Below are 16,372 nucleotides of genomic sequence, written 5' to 3'. Positions count from 1 at the left end.
GCTGTAGGAGTATAATAGCGGTAATGTAACCTGGCCCCTTCCACCTATCCTGAGGCTACTTTATTTACAGGATAGATGGCACAGTAGTTGGCCGTTCAACCACTTCCTACCCAGATTGAAATGTGCAAAGTGTATCACCTGTTTGCTTTGAAAAAGGTTTTTCCTCTTACTGCTCACTTCCTGATCGCCCAGGCCATTGAGTGTCACAAACAAATCCTTTAATTACAATCATGGTGACCCCCAGTGGATGTATTGGATTAGTGCAACACATCACATGTTCTATTTTTTAAATTTTTTTGTACCAGTTTTTAGTAAACAAAGCCGGGCAATAGATCAGGTAATATGCTGTACTTGTGAAAAGTTTGGACACACAAACCCATTCATTTTATACTAAGTATCAGTATCCACAGACGATATATGACTATATATAATATGCATGCATAGATGCAATGTGTATCCATTTACATCTTTCCTTTCTTCGATTAAACATGAATCTTTGAGCTCAGTTTGTGTGATTATACTGCAGACATGGCAGAGACAACAACTTGAAGCTCAAGCAGTTAGCTCACCTTATAGCCTACGTGTATATCCACACTTTTGACCCTCCCAAAAAGGAGGGAATCCATTCACAATGAGCTCGGAGGGCTTCTATTTCCAGGCTGGGTTTCATTTTACTGCAGAGAAACAGACACCCTCCACACTTCAGTGGCACTCATTCACGTCAAGACAAAGGGAACAGAGAGCTATCCTGAGAACAGTGAGCCCCTGGGGCTACGAGAAAGTAGACGGTTTCTGACACCCCTTGTTTGGCTTTTAGAGATGTGGTGGTGAGTGGCACTTTTCTATTTAAAGGAATGCTGGGAGTTTAACAACAATGTCTTTATAGGGCCAAGAATGTTAATGACATGTTATTGAGACCTCTCAAGAAAGAAAGAAAAGAAAAGATGGCCATGTGGACTGCAAGACACCAAAAAATGTTTGAGGGATCTGTCACTCCCTCTGTCCTACATGTGGCTCAAGAAAAGGAGTTGTTTTCTCAGGACCTTTACCAGAGGGCTGGGCTTTGGTGAGCTGGCTGCTCTGCTTATGGGACGACAAGGAAGAAGAAGAAGAAGAAGAAGAAGAGAAAAAAAGCATCAAGGAGGAAGGGGCAGAGTCTGGGTTTGGGGAGGCCTTTTTTTTCCAGCCCTTCTTCTCTTTCAATTTGTAGGTTCTCCAGAAACACACCCACACGCGGACACACTCACATAAACAGCAGAGCCCAGTAGACAAAGTAAGGATGTGACATCATTCACAGGAAGAGAAGCCAAACACATTTTTTCTCCTTTTACTGTGTTGTCTGTGCTGCTGAGTGAAGTTGGAGCCTCTCGGACAGTCGATGACCAACGCAGAGAGAAGATTTTAGGTGAACTAGAGGGGACAGAACAGCTGGAGCAGACAACCACAGTGAGCTTTTATCACTGAACTTCCCACAACTTTCCGCCACATTCCAAAACTCTCCACTCTAGGATTTCAGTCAGGTACGGTGCAGAGAGCTTTTTCCATTCTGTCATCTCCAACTCCTCCTTTTTTTCCCCCTTTTTTTTTTAATCTGGTTCCCGAACGCTGTCTGTGTGAGCTGCTATTTTCTTTTGCATTTGAAAAAAGGAGTTTTATTCGTGTGTGGCGTCAGTGGTAAATTCCATGAAATAAAAAACAAGAAGCATGCACCGGAGGCTCTGCCACAGGCTCACAGTACGCGATCAGACACGCTTCAGCCTGAGGCTGTCGAGGCATGCAGAGAGACGAAAACGATCAAAACTTATGTCATTTTGACCCACATTGCTTCACCCTTTGCTCGAGTCATTTCTGACATTTTTTCCCATTCCCCTGCCTTTGTGATTTTTTTAGGTCTTACATTTGCTCTGTGTAGCGCTTTGGGTTCAATGTCTGCCTAAAAGTGCTGCATCAATAAAGCTGACTTGTCTTTCACTCTCAAGTTGAAGTGTTCTGTGTTTTCCTTTCTCCGAGTCATTACAAATCTCTGTAACTGTGCCTCCCCAAAATGCCCTCTTGTTATGAGCATAGCGCTATCTCATGACCACGTATTCATGCTCCCCCAGCGGTGAGTTTTCAGATCAGGCACACCGTGGTCGATGCTGTTTGCATTGTAGTTGATCACTGTTGGCTCACAGAACAGAACTTAAATTTACAGAAAATTAAGCTTAACAAACACCGAACATGTCTTTGGACTGTGACTTTTGGAAATGAGTCAACAAAAGCTCACAATAAAAACCAGCATCGGTGTTTGGTCTATGGTGTGTCAACAGATGATTATGGAGAGACAGAAACTTCTGTTTCTTTAGGTCACAGTAGAGCAACCACAGGAAATGGGGTGACCTGCTGTTCAAAATGGGACATGAGACACAAATGCGGATATAGTATCGTGTTGCAACCGCAGTCTTGAATGTGACTGTGTCAAATCTGTGGAGGCAACACGTGCGTTCAAGGCACTGATGTAAAACGCGCTACTGTTGGAAAACAATTTCATAAAACCTCGATTTTCTCCAACTAAACTGCCACTATCATCTTAATGTGAAATATAAATGCTTTTTTATATATATATATATATATAACAGTCTTAATCACTGGCTCACAAAACTCATGTTATGTCCCTAATTAACATATATTGTAGGAACTGCCGGAAGGATAGAAAGGATAGAAAAACCAGAAGAATGGGAAGCGTCTATTTTTTTTTGCTTCACAATTTTGTCTCAGAGAACAAACTGGTTGTCTATTTTCCATTAGTTTAGCTTGTTTTTTTTTACCCGTTACCGTGCTGGAATCATTTCAGTTTCACATTTATCTCCTTGTGGTTCTAATAACTGATCAGTCTGCAGTGTATCAACATGTTGAATTATTTTATTTTCTTTCAATCTAATTTGACTCGAGGGGCTTGACTCTTGCTCCAGAAAATTGATACTATTTTTAACGATGGGTTCCACTGAAAGTCTTGTGATAAGATCATGTTGGTCACAGACCAGAAGAGGCATTAAGGGCACATTTTGGTTTGTCCTCTCTGAGGGGTTAGTTTGCTATTTATAGTGCTGACAGAGAAACATTTAAACCATATTACATGGGAACGGTAATCTGCAGTACTGCACCAGACCCACATGACTCATGTTAACATTTTTGACTTGGTTTCGATGTGTTCTTCTTCTTTTGTAAACAGTCCAGTCTGAGGGTTTCATTTGTAGTTTGTCATTTTTCTGTGGGTTTTTTTTTCGGTTTCATTCTGACAGATTAAACTTGTAAATGAACAGGACAAGGATCACTAACGCGTTGTTATTCTCTTTCACAGACACGTCCCACCAACTTAAAGCAAGGCCTCCCTGCAATCTTCACATGACAGACGCTGACCCCTGCGACCCGATTTCAACCGGACGGTTTCCCCTGCTTTATCTGCCTCAAACCTAATTATTATTCTGGAGAGCCTTTTCTCCCCTTATCTCAGGGGAAACGACTGAGTCAATGGCGCTGTGTCTCGGACAAGTGTTCAGCAAAGACAAAACATTCAGGCCGAGGAAGCGGTTTGAGCCTGGCACGCAGCGCTTCGAACTCTACAAGAAGGCCCAAGCCTCGCTGAAGTCGGGCTTGGACCTGAGGAAGGTGGTTCAGCTGCCGGAGGGAGAGAACCTCAACGACTGGATAGCGGTTCATGTGGTGGATTTCTTTAACAGGATCAACCTGATCTATGGTACCATGAGCGAGTACTGCACAGAGCGAACGTGTCCCATCATGTCGGGGGGACTGAGGTACGAGTACAGATGGCAGGATGGTGAAGACTACAAAAAACCCACCAAGCTGCCGGCTCTCAAATACATGAATCTACTGATGGACTGGATAGAGTCGCTCATCAATAACGAGGACATCTTCCCCACCAGAGTAGGTGTGTGTGAGGAATGTATATATGAAGCTATTTGGGGCTTTTAATGAGTCCACAACCTTAGGAATGATTGAGAGTTACCCACAGTGATGTGGTGCTGCATCAGTACTGTTCTCCTTAATTAAGCTTTCAGCTATTCTCTAATCGAATGCTATAAGAGGTTAATTAGACAACGATGCTGACATTTTGAGGAAAGTAGATAGCGGTGCCATTATTTTATCTCAGTGACAGATCTGACAATTAACAGATGAAGAGGTGAGAATTCCCTGCACCAGGGAGAAATAGCTCAAGTTTGCACTCAAGTCAAAGTGGCCCAGTGTCAGCACCAGTGTAGGGACAATTCTACTCATGAACTCTTGGCAATTATTTCCTATCATTTCAGCTCCCTTTGCTCAATGTAGTCACTATCTCCCACAAACCTGAGGAAGAGTAAGACCCGTGGTAGTTTGCAAGAGTACAATAATCCTTATAGCCCTTTTTGTACTTGATGCATTTTGTGTTTTCTTTAATCAGTAAAAGAATTAAACAATAACTCCACATACCCTTTGGGGTATAGCACTTTTACTTAGAAATATTACTAACAGGGCATTCGTGTATACTTCAGCTAAGATGTTATTTTATGAATTACATCATAGGATACAACGGCGTATGATGTTATAGATCCTACCTCGTCTCTATTGTGTCTGCATTCATCGACGTAGCAGTTGAAATGACAACAAGTTCCCCAACTGAATCGATCATATCTGTCATCTGTTCAGACAGTCTTAAAAGGAGATCGTTCCCCTCTCACTGCAATATCAAAGCTGTTGATGGGAAATCTGAATATTACTGACAATATTTCAAGTATTGAACGAGATTAGGTTCCATCTTCAATCTAATGAGATTCTTTTCTTGTGGATGTCCTTTCATACCCCCCCCCCCCCCACACCTCTTTTTAGGTGTACCTTTCCCCAAGAACTTCCAGCAGGTGTGCAAGAAGATCCTGAGCCGTCTCTTCAGGGTGTTTGTTCATGTTTATATTCATCACTTTGACAGCATCTGCAGTATGGGCGCCGAAGCCCACATCAATACCTGTTACAAACACTACTACTACTTCATCTCAGAGTTCAACCTCATTGAAAACTCTGAATTGGAGCCCCTGGTGAGTCGTCCATGTGACCTCAGGTGTGAAGTTGAAGTGTTGTTGGGGCATGAGAAAGCTGTTATCAGTTCCACTCTCATAACTCAGCTGTCATTTCTAACCTTGTGTTCATGCTAGGTGGGGTTAAGCACATACGAAGCAAAGAAAATAACAGCAATTTTCCACCCAGACTAAACAATCATTGCGCCTCATTGTGGGGGTGCAACACATGAAATGTGTTCCTCCCAGAATAATAATTTTCCATCCACTTTTTTATGATAGTGGGAATGGACTTTGTTTGTTCTGCTCTACTTTCCATCATAAAAGAAACTCGTTAACTGCTTTGAGGAAAATCTTTCGGTTAGAAGCAACAGGCCTCATAAGAGAATTTGCTGACTTTGTGAAGTCCTCTTATGAGGAAAGACTTTGCTTAGTTGTTGCTATTTTCCAACAAAAGGACCTCTATCGCATGTGAGCCGATGGAGGGTTGTTCTCTTAGCACTCGTAAACAGCTTCACTTATCATCATCGTGACACCTATGCTTTGTAATTCCTCCCACAAAGTGAAGTACAAATTAGACATTTCTGTCGGCGCTATGTGAGACCATAAATTATGTAAACAGACTATGTTTTATTGGTCCTCCCTCAGTTCGTGAGGCAGTTCTTTTTTTGTTGTTGCTGACTTTAGAGGAACAGCAAGTTCTTTTTTCGCCAACAAGAAATAATATGTCTCATATCGAAAGTTGAATTTCACATCTTAGCGAATACAAGGTACGTATAGAAAGTGTTAACTCGTCCATTGTTTCCTTTTCCTGCAGAGAGAGATGACAGAGAAGATATGCAACTGAACAGAACCATATCAACAAAGGAGTTTACATTATGACGTTATCTGAGCCTCGTGGGAAAACATCAGATTGAAAACACTCCAAAGAACAGTTTTGTATCTATTTGTATGAGTGGTTTTCTAAGCATAACCACTTTTCTGCCGATGGTGGCGCTGTACCGTCACAGAAGATTTTGCCTACAGTCATTATGGTGGTGTGATGCCTTTATACTTCTCTGTATCGGTTTATGTCACCAGCCAGCATTTCTTGTACATGTTTATTGATTTTCCTCTTGTCCGTGCATATTTGTTTGATCTTCATATGTTTTGAAATACAGTGCTTGATTACTGTGATGACTGTGAGTTTGCATTTTACATAATGTGCTTTTCGTTTTTCTTTTAAATGGACATAAAAATGTACATCTCAGAGAGCCTAATAAGGCCGTCACTCACCAGGGAGTTTAAAAGCTGGAAACCCTCAGTATATAACTGAGTTAGACTGGATAAAGTAGAACAACTATTATAATAATGATTAGAATGCCTCTTATTATTTCATATTATTATTATGTAGTTCTTATCATAATAATAATTATCAAAGGATATTTGTGGTGTGAGTCGTGCCTACTATCAATGCTGACCTGACCTGTGAAACCTGTTAAATGAATGCACGAGTGTAAATAAAGGTCATCATCATGCAACAAAATTCCCCGCTACGTGGAGGGGGCGTGGCAGCAGCTCAAGCCAAGTGACGTGATATTGGTTGCCTGCTTCCAAACCAATGGGAGTAAGAAAAATGCAGAAGAAGGCGGGGCTAACGTCTGTTGATGTGTTTCGCGCCCTGTGCGTCATTGGCTGTCTGACTGATTGATCTCAGTTGGTAATGGGAGCTTACATCAGCTGGCAGAGACTGTGACAAGAAGGGATTTGGCTGGTGTGGAGCCCAGGTTTGAGGGTTTTTTTTGTACTTATAGATTAATGTAGACGCTGTTTGATCAGTATCGAAATGCAGACAAGCAAAAAAGATATTTATCGATAGGACAAGCGGCAAATGCTAGCTAGCTAGTTAGCCAGCTAAGGCTAACGACAATAACATATGCTGGTTTTCCACAGATAGCAGCTAACGCTGACACTGGCCTCATTGCGAGTCTTTTACAGATTGTTCTGTCATTATAACGGTGGATTTTTTAAATATAATTTCTTATGTTAAGAGCAAGTCGATTATTGTTGAGCATCTGGTTTTTCCAATTCTTTCGCTAACCTTTACTTGCTATGAGGCTAAAACCTACACATTTTAAACTGTATAGTATATGGACTTCTTGGTTTTTCACTGACCACAGCCAAACTCAAACTAAATTTGCCACAAAATAATGACATGATTAAGAAATGTATTATCGAAACTACTTTTTGGTACACTCCAAGTGACGTACGTGTGAGTGACACTGGTATGTTTATAGTAGCTCAAAGTCACCACCACCTTGTGCGAGTTTTAAAAACTTTTTTTATTTTACATATATTGGAGTCTCTGCAGTGGTTTCCTGACTGAATATTTTTGTGATGTACTCTCAGTTGGCAGATATGGTGAGGCACAGCGTGATGACGGAGCTGCAAACCATCCAGCATTCTCTCCAGGTTTGATATGCTCCTTTATTACCCCTGATTTCACTTCCTGACACAAGGTAGAGGATAACAAGGTGCCAGAAAGTAGTTCACACACTGTCAAATGTTGCGTAAATGCTTCTGGTAATGTCCAGGGTGAGATAAGGCCCGTAATGGTGTTTCCTGTTTTCTCATCAGCCCTCTGTTATGGCAGGCTGCCACAAGGGAAAGAGAATGACAAAGATTGTCATTATTATGGGATACAATCTCTTTCTTCAATTTCAAAACCTACATGGTTATGACTTTTAGAGAATGGTGTTCTATCAATAGAGGCTCTTTTGATAAAAGTGCACAGTGCTTACTTATCAGTATTTAACAATCAGTCCAAAGCGGGAGAATTCTGCCGTACCACCACCTGATCTCTGGCTACTCTCGCACTTTCCCTCCCCCCGTCCCTCCCATGCGGCCTCCGTCTTTCTGTCACAGGGTAACTCCCTGGCTATGGGCCAAGGAGGGGACACCCAGGACAATGGGAACACCACAGAGGGAAGACAGCACTTCTCCCAAGGCCCAGCAGGTACACCGGCAAGCTTATTTGTCACAGCATCTTTGAGTTGTGTATATTATTATTATATTTGAGTATTATATTATTATTATGTTATATTTTTTAACAAATTCGTTATATATCCCTGTGCTGCTCCAGAGGTCGAGGCCAGCCAGCCAGTAAACATCCCAGATGCAGCAAAAAGAAAGAAGAAGAAAAGGACTAGAGCAACAGACAGCTCCACCGGCACTTTTGATGGTAAGGCTGAAACTCGCTGTCACAATACAAGAATTTTACGGGTTGTGTGTCTTCTTCCGTTTTTTTTTTTTTTTTTTTGGTCAACTCATCAGTGTCGCAACATATGAGCTGCACACACATTGCGTCACGTTGCCTTCAAGTGTCCGGTGTTTAAAGTTTGTGGTGGAATCAGCGCTCTGGTTATCTCTGCGAATGTTGGGCCACTGTGACAGTGGTACATGGCACCCGAACAGCCTCCGTCTTTCATATCTTTATGTTGGATGCTTTGATGTATGTTATTTTATAAACTGTGCGACCGTTTCATGTCGGAAGCAGATCTCTACCTACAGTTTGTACGACTTATCGTCATTTTTGGCACAGGCGGGTCTGAGCGATTTCTTTTATGAAAAATGAGGCGACAGCGAAGTGCGGAGCTATACGAGAGGGCAATGCGCTGTTCACTAGATGGACACAGATAAATTACGAGCCGCGCGGTTTCAGTTGTTCCCCTTCGAGTTGTTATGACTGAGACAGGCTGGCATGAGCTCCCAGTCTCTCACTCACTCAAAACACATGCATATTCTAGCGTCCCTCTGGGGTTTCATAAGAAGTGTGATAGCCATTATTTAAAAAAACAAAAAACTTGGCCTATTTTGTAGTTTCCTTGGTGCACCACTGTATACACAGTTACAGTTATCTCCTAAAATGGTCACACAATTAGGCTTTTCTAAGCCACTGGGACAACTAAAACAATGTTGGGTTAGTTTTATGCTGCTGACAGCAGCTGCTCTGTGCTGCGTGTGTTTGTGTTCAGCTGCCAGTGAGAGGAGGAACTGTAGGGGAACGTCTCAGCGGCAACAAAGATGGTGAAATTGGTTTTAATGCTGCTGCAAATGAAACTCTTAATTCAAGTATCCAACTATTTATTCAACTATTTATTCAGCCAGAGTCGTGCAGTGTGTGCAAAAGCAGGACAGTGTTATCTTTCTTTTCCACTTGATAAACCTCAGCGGCAAACTCATGCGACATTTTCTCCAGATCTCTACAAACTGACAGACGAGGTACTCGGTCAGGGAGCATACGCCAAAGTTCAAGGATGTGTGAGTCTGCAGAATGGTCAAGAGTTTGCTGTGAAGGTGCGTAAGGACGCTTATTGCTGTTAGGCATTTAAACCAGGCGTTTATATTTAACTGAAATTTAAAAAAGAAAAAGAAAAAAGGAGGAGGAGACGACTAATCCTGGTTTCTTTGTTTTGTCTTGCAAAGATCATTGAAAAGAGTGCGGGGCACAGCCGCAACAGGGTATTTCGAGAAGTGGAGACTCTTTACCAGTGTCAAGGAAACAAGTGAGGACATTCAGGCTGACCATTGTTTTATTTCACTGAAATGAGCACATCGCAGATACAGATTCTAAGCGGCTCGAAATACCTTTCTGCAGAAACATTTTGGAGCTGATCCAGTTCTTTGAGGACAACTCCTGCTTTTATTTGGTGTTTGAAAAGCTGCGCGGAGGCAAGTTTGGATAAATACTGTCTGCACACATTCAACCAGCTTCTCTTTTTCGGATGACTGGGTGTAAATGAAGATTGCAGAAGGTGATCCCTTTTTCTCTGCTTACAGGCTCCATTCTTACACACATCCAGAATCGAAAGCACTTTGATGAACTGGAGGCCAGTAAAGTAGTCAGGGACATTGCCCAAGCTCTTGACTTTCTACACACAAAGGGTAAGTCGGCTTCCAAACAACCATTTTACCAAAGCCCAAAGAGACGAGCTTTGATTTGTTTATATTTTTTCTTTGTTCTTTCCACAGGAATCGCCCATAGAGACCTTAAACTGGAAAACATACTCTGCGAATACACCGATCAGGTAAGTGGCACTTACAGCTTTCAGAAGGATATTAGTTATCCCTTAAGGTATAGACGGTATGAAACGTGTGTGTGTGTTTCCTCCATCTCTCCACACAGGTGTCGCCAGTAAAGATCTGTGACTTTGATCTGGGGAGTGGAGTCAAGCTCAGCAGTGCTTGTACCCCCATTACCACTCCAGAGCTCACCACACCGGTAACCGAGCACAGACACGAGACTTTTCACACACGCCTAAAACGATTCAAAGCGCCCACTTGGTTCTTGTGTGTTTTGAAATAAAAGACTTCTCTCCACCCTCTCAGTGTGGCTCAGCAGAGTACATGGCTCCAGAAGTAGTGGAGGTGTTCACTGATGAGGCCTCCTTCTACGACAAGCGCTGCGACCTGTGGAGTCTGGGCGTCATCCTCTACATCCTGCTGAGTGGGAGCCCCCCCTTCACAGGCCACTGTGGCACCGACTGCGGCTGGGACCGGGGAGAGGCGTGCCGAGCGTGCCAGGTACGCTAGCCGTGTTCATCTCGTTCAATAGGCTTCCGACCTAACCCAGACATCGTATGGGGCTTGTGAGAACCGAGCAGGTTACGCTTCCTTCATGCTGCTGCTGTTTGTCATCATGCTGCAGCCGTGGAACTCGAAGTTAAGTTATTCAGCTTTGAAGAAGAGGGGTCGTTTAACACGAACCTGGTTTGGTATTGTAATGGCACCAGCCAAATCCTTTCGAATCGGCCTCACTCATATTCCTGGATGAGAGAGTAGAGCCTGATAGAGGAAGCAAGAATGAGGCTGCAGTTTGTTCAAGTCCAGCACAGTCTGAGGAATGCATGCGTTGCCCAATTTTTATCAATACATCAATAAAAACCCAACCAGCAAAAACTGACGGTTATCTTCACAATAGACTGATGATGAAAGATAACCTGAAGTGGTTAGGGTGCATCGATAATAAGTCGTCTTCAGCTTTGTTGGTGTGAGTAGTTTCTGGTTTTCCTCGTCTTCTCTGATAGCAAACCAAATATCACTTACCTTCGTACGGTTGACTCGACAAGTCAAGGTATTGTCAGACTCGAGCTTCGTTCCTCAACAGTTTTTTTGTGTAGTCGGAATGCGTTTCAGCTCTTGGTTATTAGCAGCTTTCATTTCAGAGGCTGCTCACTGACATTCAGGGGCTCTAACTGTGATGTCCAGGAGGTGTTTATGTCACAGAGACGCTGACGGACGACGTTGTCTCTACAGAGTCACCTGTTTGAGAGCATCCAGCAGGGCAAGTACGAGTTTCCGGACAAAGACTGGGCTCACATCACAGATGGTGCCAAGGATCTCATATCCAAGCTGTTGGTCCGGGACTCCACTCTGCGCCTCAGTGCTGCTCAGGTCCTCAAGCACCCTTGGGTGCAAGGGGTGGGTTAATCATTAAGTCTTTTTGCACCAGTAAAGCTGTTTTGTACTTGTTACTCTGATCATGTTTGCTTCCCCTGTAATAGATAATTTATGTGTTATTTAAAACTTTGAGTAAATTGTTCTGTTTTTCCTACAGAATGCCCCGGAGAGAGGTCTTCCAACTCCTCGTGTTCTACAGAGGTTTGTCTTGCAAGTTTGTACATGCTTTCAAACGAAAATGGTGCATTTTAAATCGAGGAGGCAAAGTCTCATTAAGGAAGGAGACTCATTAGGGGCAGCATTGAGAAAATGTGCCTCTGGAGTGGGTAGATGGGTCTCTCATTACATGCTCTGCCTCCTCTTGGTGTAGGAACAGCAGCACCAAAGACCTGACCCAGTTTGCAGCAGAAGCCATCGCCTTCAACCGGCAGCTATCCCAGCACGACGAGCAGCAGGAGGACGTCGGGGCCATCGTTTGCTCCATGAGGCTTTCGCCTCCTTCCAACTCCAGACTGGCCCGCAGACGGGCTCAGTCCAATGCTCTCCGCAGCAGGGATTTTGCGCCAGCTTCCGACGACTTTGCAGCCTGACAGACCTCGTCATGTTTTTCTGACTTAATTTCGGCGTCCGCCTGCTCCTTTTGGGTGCATTTCTGTTTTTACAGGAACACCTCGTAAGATCAGGTACACAGTACCACAGTTACAACCGTTTCTGGTGCTAAAGCTCCTCTACATGGCCAGTAATCTCATCATCTAGACCGAGCAGGAGCACCAGAGGGACAGTTAATCCTCCGCTTCCATCCCCCTTAATCGAAAACACTTTTAAGCCGTCTGAGTTTTAAACAAAGACTATATCTTGGGAGAATAGCTTTGGCTTTTACAAATGAATATAAAGTATTCACAGATTTATTTATTCAGCCTATGATGATCTAAAACAACACAAACCTCTCTTAATTCCAGCAGTTCCTATTTAAAAACATATCATTACCAAAACAGCGTTTTAGAGGCGCAAGACAGCTGTGCAATTGCAATATTTTCTTATTTCAGTAGATTTTATTTGTCTTATCGTGCAGCTGTGAAATGGTTTATAGTAATTCTTAAGTTACTGATATAAAAAAAAGAAAAAAAAGGCTGATCTTAGTTTTTATTTTTTTAGTATGTATGTGTTTGTAATTTGAGGTGTGTGGATGTATTTAACGGATAGAAATGGATGATACATTACCTGCTAAAGTCATTTAACATTAAGCTACACATGACTTGCCTGAGAGCACAGGTAGAACTAAGCAAAGGTTCAGAGGTGAGAAGGGATATTGAAGCATTTACTATATATATATATATATATATATATGTGTATCTAGCTTTCGCTTCAACACAAGCTACCTGTAGCACTAAAGTACTTTAAGATAGGCTTTTTTTTATTTAGTTTACCTAAATGGGGGAGAAAAATGTTTTGTAGGTCTTGGTAGAGCAAAGTGATTTTGACACCTCATGTTTCCCTTTTTAGGGGTAACGGCAGTCGTCGTTGGATTTCAGTTTATTTGCCCCACGAATCCAACACGACTTGCTAAGTTTCTTATCGTCTTAGTGATTCGGTGTCGCGTTTTGGCCGATTTTAGTTTTAGCTTGTTAGGTAGTTTGCGGAGACGCGAAGGGACGTGTCTGTTGCTGACGTTACTCTTGATGGTGAGGGGAAAAAAGGATTCTATACTGTGAATGGAGGGATTTATTTTTATAAGAGTGTTTGTATTACGTTTTGTATTTGTGGTTCAGTGAACGTGCCAAGGAAAAGAATGATGAACGAACCAAGCCAAGGATCCTCTGTCCTAGATTTTTTTTTAGTTCATCAAGTTTGAGATCTTAAACTTTATTTTTTTAAAATGATTTTTCTAGTTGGTTTCATCACTTGTGGATCCGTGGTCTGTGTTTTAATGGGATCGCTTATGGCAATGTATCAGCTCCACTTCCCTTAATACTGTTAACTTTGTGTTAAACCTTAGTTCACACTGTTGCCATGGACACTCATCCCTATAGCAACAACGGGCATTCATAGGCTGGCAGGAACTGGGAGAGATTTGCTCAGAGACTACATCAGGAAACGGCCGTGTTATGTTGCTGCTCTCCTATTATGAATCATAAAAGAACTTGTTTCCACTGTCAGTTTGTAATGGCAGCAAATAAGACGCAGTAATTGGTTTGCAATTAGGGAGTCCTACTAGGCCCTAAAGGGGTCCTATGCATAAAGCTCTAATATGTGGAGCCAATTTCATTGGCATGCTGTGTTCTCAATAAAAAGAATAAATAAAATCTTACCTCTTGTCTTATTTGTGTTACATAATTTCAGACAATTGTCATCTGTTGCCAGCTGTTCACCCATCAGAGTTAAAATGGTTTGATTCAAAGGTCCTTTTGTACGAAATGAAGGTTTAGAGGATAGGAAAGGGACGGGAAGAGGCTGCACACAGAGGGGAAAGACACCTTTCCTCTGACATGCTGTATTCTTGATAAATTATCTGGGGAGCAGAGGAGAGAGCTTTCATTTCAGGCATGGAACACCATAAAATGCCCTGCGTGACAAACTTCTCTCATAATTAGATAATAGGTTTTTAACGAATTAAAAAGTAGTTAAATTCGTGCCTGTGCCTCCCTCAGTGTGTGAGGTGTTGATTTGTTTCCGTGCCCACACGCTAAACTTAATAAGCCGCGTTTGATTGGAGCGGGCTCGACAGCGCTCCCAGCGGTCAGGGATCAGCAGCGCAGCACCAGCTGGCTCTTCTTTCACTTCACAAGAGGAAGAGATCACATCCACCCTGAGGCTCCTAAGAGCACGATGGAGAAACGAAACGCGATCAAATATCCAACGGCATTACGGGTCTGATAAAAGGTAAGTGATTTACCTTTTAGTTTTAACAATGGTGGTGAATGATTGTTTTTAGGCTTTTGGTTGTTGTTGTTTTTGTCATTTTTTTCCCTCTTTGTGCACAACTGGCAACGTGACTATCAAATCCCACTTTAGAGACACTGTTTATTCCCATCACTTTGCCATTTGTTCTTTGTAACTTATCACTTTGCTAATCGTTTGTTGTTGATGTTTAGCTCAGAATTTTCTTCTTTTTTGTTTTGTTGATAAAATTAGCATATGAAAAATACTTGTGAAGAATTGTAGCCACTGATGAATTCTGAAAAATTAAAGTTAGAAGATATGCTCAGCTTCATATGTCCTCTCCTTCAGCCCCATCATCTCATCATCTGATCAGTGGCTTCTGATGAGACATGGTACCACCTGATAAAACCTCCAGGGCATCTGCTCCCAAGAGGATCCAAGAGCAGCATGCCCTGCGGCACCAGAACCTTCCCTCCCCGGCCCTGTGCTGCGCCTGCGGCCTGTGCATTATGCTAGCTGGAATCAACATCACCCTGGTGGGAGCTTTCGCCTTTGGCACTTTCATCCCTACAGGCAACCCCCCCATTGTCATCGGGCCTCTCCTCCTACTAACAGCGCTGGCTTTCTTTACAGCCTGCTGTGTGGTCAGCAGACGACCTCCAGCCCACATGGCTAATAAAGCCAAAGGAGGGGAGAAATGGGGGCTGATAGGGATGGGGACAGCAGTTTTTGAGATGGAGACCAGCGAGCACACTCTGCAGGACACTACGGCCGTTCAGCTCAGCCCCACCAACTCGCTTAGCTCCTCTCACGAGTGCAGCACCAGCCAAGGGGACGCTGCCGCTCCACCTTCCTGTCAGGATGGAGCAGGTGAGCAGCGAGTATCAGAGGTGTCTGACGTCTGTGTCACTGGTGTTAAAACAAGTGTGATCTGTGAGTGATCAGAGCACTTCCTCTTCGTAGCATGGACCTTCCCTCCGCAGCCGGCTATCTGAGTGAACGCCTGTTGATCCGTTTACAGGATGGATTTTGTCTGGTGAAACTGACAGGACCGAGTCTCAAACATGTGACAGCAGACAGATACTCTTGTATGGTGGCCCCGCGGTGCAGTTTACAACAGTTGAACAGAAAGGAAACAGAGAACACCACATCTGAGTGGAAAACAGCAGCATTTAAAAATGCAACCACATTTCCCAAAATGCTATTAAGTGTATTTAAATACATGGAAATACATGGACAACTTTCAGAAAAGAACAACAGAACAGTTGTGTTTCCTGTTTCTTTGTGTTTTTGCTTTTATTGTCTCCTGTACCACTGGGCCACTTTGCTGAAGACTGAAATGTGGCCCCTGGGATTGTTTATTTTGACATAGGACATCATTATGTCTTTATTGCTCTGTTCCAGGATGAACCTTATCTCACCAGCGACAAAAAGAGGAAAGGAGATGACAGCTTGCCTGTGTTGTTATTGCTGTAAGAATAAACAAAAAAAACCCAGATTTTTCTGTATTCATGCCCCACAGATTGACTGTGGTTAGTGTTGCCTCTCTGTGTGCGAGCAGGGAGGATCTCTGTGTCCAGCAAAGCCTCTCTGGGTAGTGAAAGCTGTTCCTGTGTACGCTTTGCTGCTACAATTTCTCACAAAACTTTATCATCTTTGTTATCTGTGACTCTTTTTTTCTACTTGCTTGCATCAGCTGGGATGAGCGATAGCGTAGCCATGAGCTGTGTAACAAGTAAGTGCTCACTGTCTTATCTTCACTGTGTTATTGTGCTGTGTAAATGAAGTCAACTCAGTGATGAATAAAAGGTTTGTGCTTCTCTTGATAAACCTCACTAAAACTGTAGCAGCAATGTATGGAAAATGTGGTTAGAAACAATTAAGCTTACACACAGGGAAGCTATGAAAATCGCAAAAGCACACATGCCAGCTAACATAATAAAGGCTCACAGGTTGGGAAGGGTAAGTCATTCATTATCTGAGAGAAGCCAGCGGCGACAGTGCAAACA

The 16,372-nt window shown here is 42.9% G+C and overlaps 3 protein-coding genes across 6 annotated transcripts; all 3 read left to right on the top strand.

The window, feature by feature from the left end:
* The first annotated feature begins 936 nt into the window (after window positions 1–936).
* Window positions 937–6,221, top strand: mob3c (MOB kinase activator 3C). 3 transcript variants are annotated; one of them, XM_072389653.1, is made up of 4 exons: window positions 944–1,520; window positions 3,341–3,928; window positions 4,864–5,066; window positions 5,863–6,221. In XM_072389653.1, the coding sequence occupies exons 2-4, from the start codon at window positions 3,511–3,513 to the stop codon at window positions 5,890–5,892; spliced, it is 651 nt and encodes a 216-aa protein (XP_072245754.1). In that variant the 5' UTR covers window positions 944–1,520; window positions 3,341–3,510; the 3' UTR covers window positions 5,893–6,221. The 3 variants fall into 3 exon arrangements, with proteins under 3 accessions (XP_072245756.1, XP_072245754.1, XP_072245755.1); XM_072389655.1 differs by lacking the exon at window positions 5,863–6,221 and having other exon boundaries at window positions 937–1,520; window positions 3,341–3,924; window positions 4,864–5,001; XM_072389654.1 differs by lacking the exon at window positions 944–1,520 and having other exon boundaries at window positions 3,323–3,928.
* Window positions 6,222–6,650: 429 nt separating this feature from the next.
* mknk1 (MAPK interacting serine/threonine kinase 1) lies at window positions 6,651–13,787 on the top strand. 2 transcript variants are annotated; one of them, XM_072389652.1, is made up of 14 exons: window positions 6,666–6,811; window positions 7,434–7,496; window positions 7,950–8,040; window positions 8,167–8,265; window positions 9,283–9,380; window positions 9,510–9,589; window positions 9,682–9,755; window positions 9,864–9,968; window positions 10,056–10,111; window positions 10,210–10,305; window positions 10,413–10,607; window positions 11,340–11,504; window positions 11,641–11,684; window positions 11,854–13,787. In XM_072389652.1, the coding sequence occupies exons 2-14, from the start codon at window positions 7,443–7,445 to the stop codon at window positions 12,071–12,073; spliced, it is 1,377 nt and encodes a 458-aa protein (XP_072245753.1). In that variant the 5' UTR covers window positions 6,666–6,811; window positions 7,434–7,442; the 3' UTR covers window positions 12,074–13,787. The 2 variants fall into 2 exon arrangements, with proteins under 2 accessions (XP_072245752.1, XP_072245753.1); XM_072389651.1 differs by having other exon boundaries at window positions 6,651–6,811; window positions 9,864–10,111.
* Window positions 13,788–14,271: 484 nt separating this feature from the next.
* On the top strand, window positions 14,272–16,171 carry LOC140311322 (transmembrane protein 275-like). The gene is made up of 2 exons (XM_072388707.1): window positions 14,272–14,363; window positions 14,712–16,171. The coding sequence occupies exon 2, from the start codon at window positions 14,753–14,755 to the stop codon at window positions 15,302–15,304; it is 552 nt and encodes a 183-aa protein (XP_072244808.1). The 5' UTR covers window positions 14,272–14,363; window positions 14,712–14,752; the 3' UTR covers window positions 15,305–16,171.
* Window positions 16,172–16,372: the final 201 nt, after the last annotated feature.

This window comes from Leuresthes tenuis, unplaced genomic scaffold (assembly GCF_036924035.1).
Source record: "Leuresthes tenuis unplaced genomic scaffold, fLeuTen1.0.hap1 SCAF_7, whole genome shotgun sequence".
In the NCBI taxonomy this organism is placed as follows: domain Eukaryota; kingdom Metazoa; phylum Chordata; class Actinopteri; order Atheriniformes; family Atherinopsidae; genus Leuresthes; species Leuresthes tenuis.
This window is presented reverse-complemented; position numbering and strand designations above follow the sequence as displayed.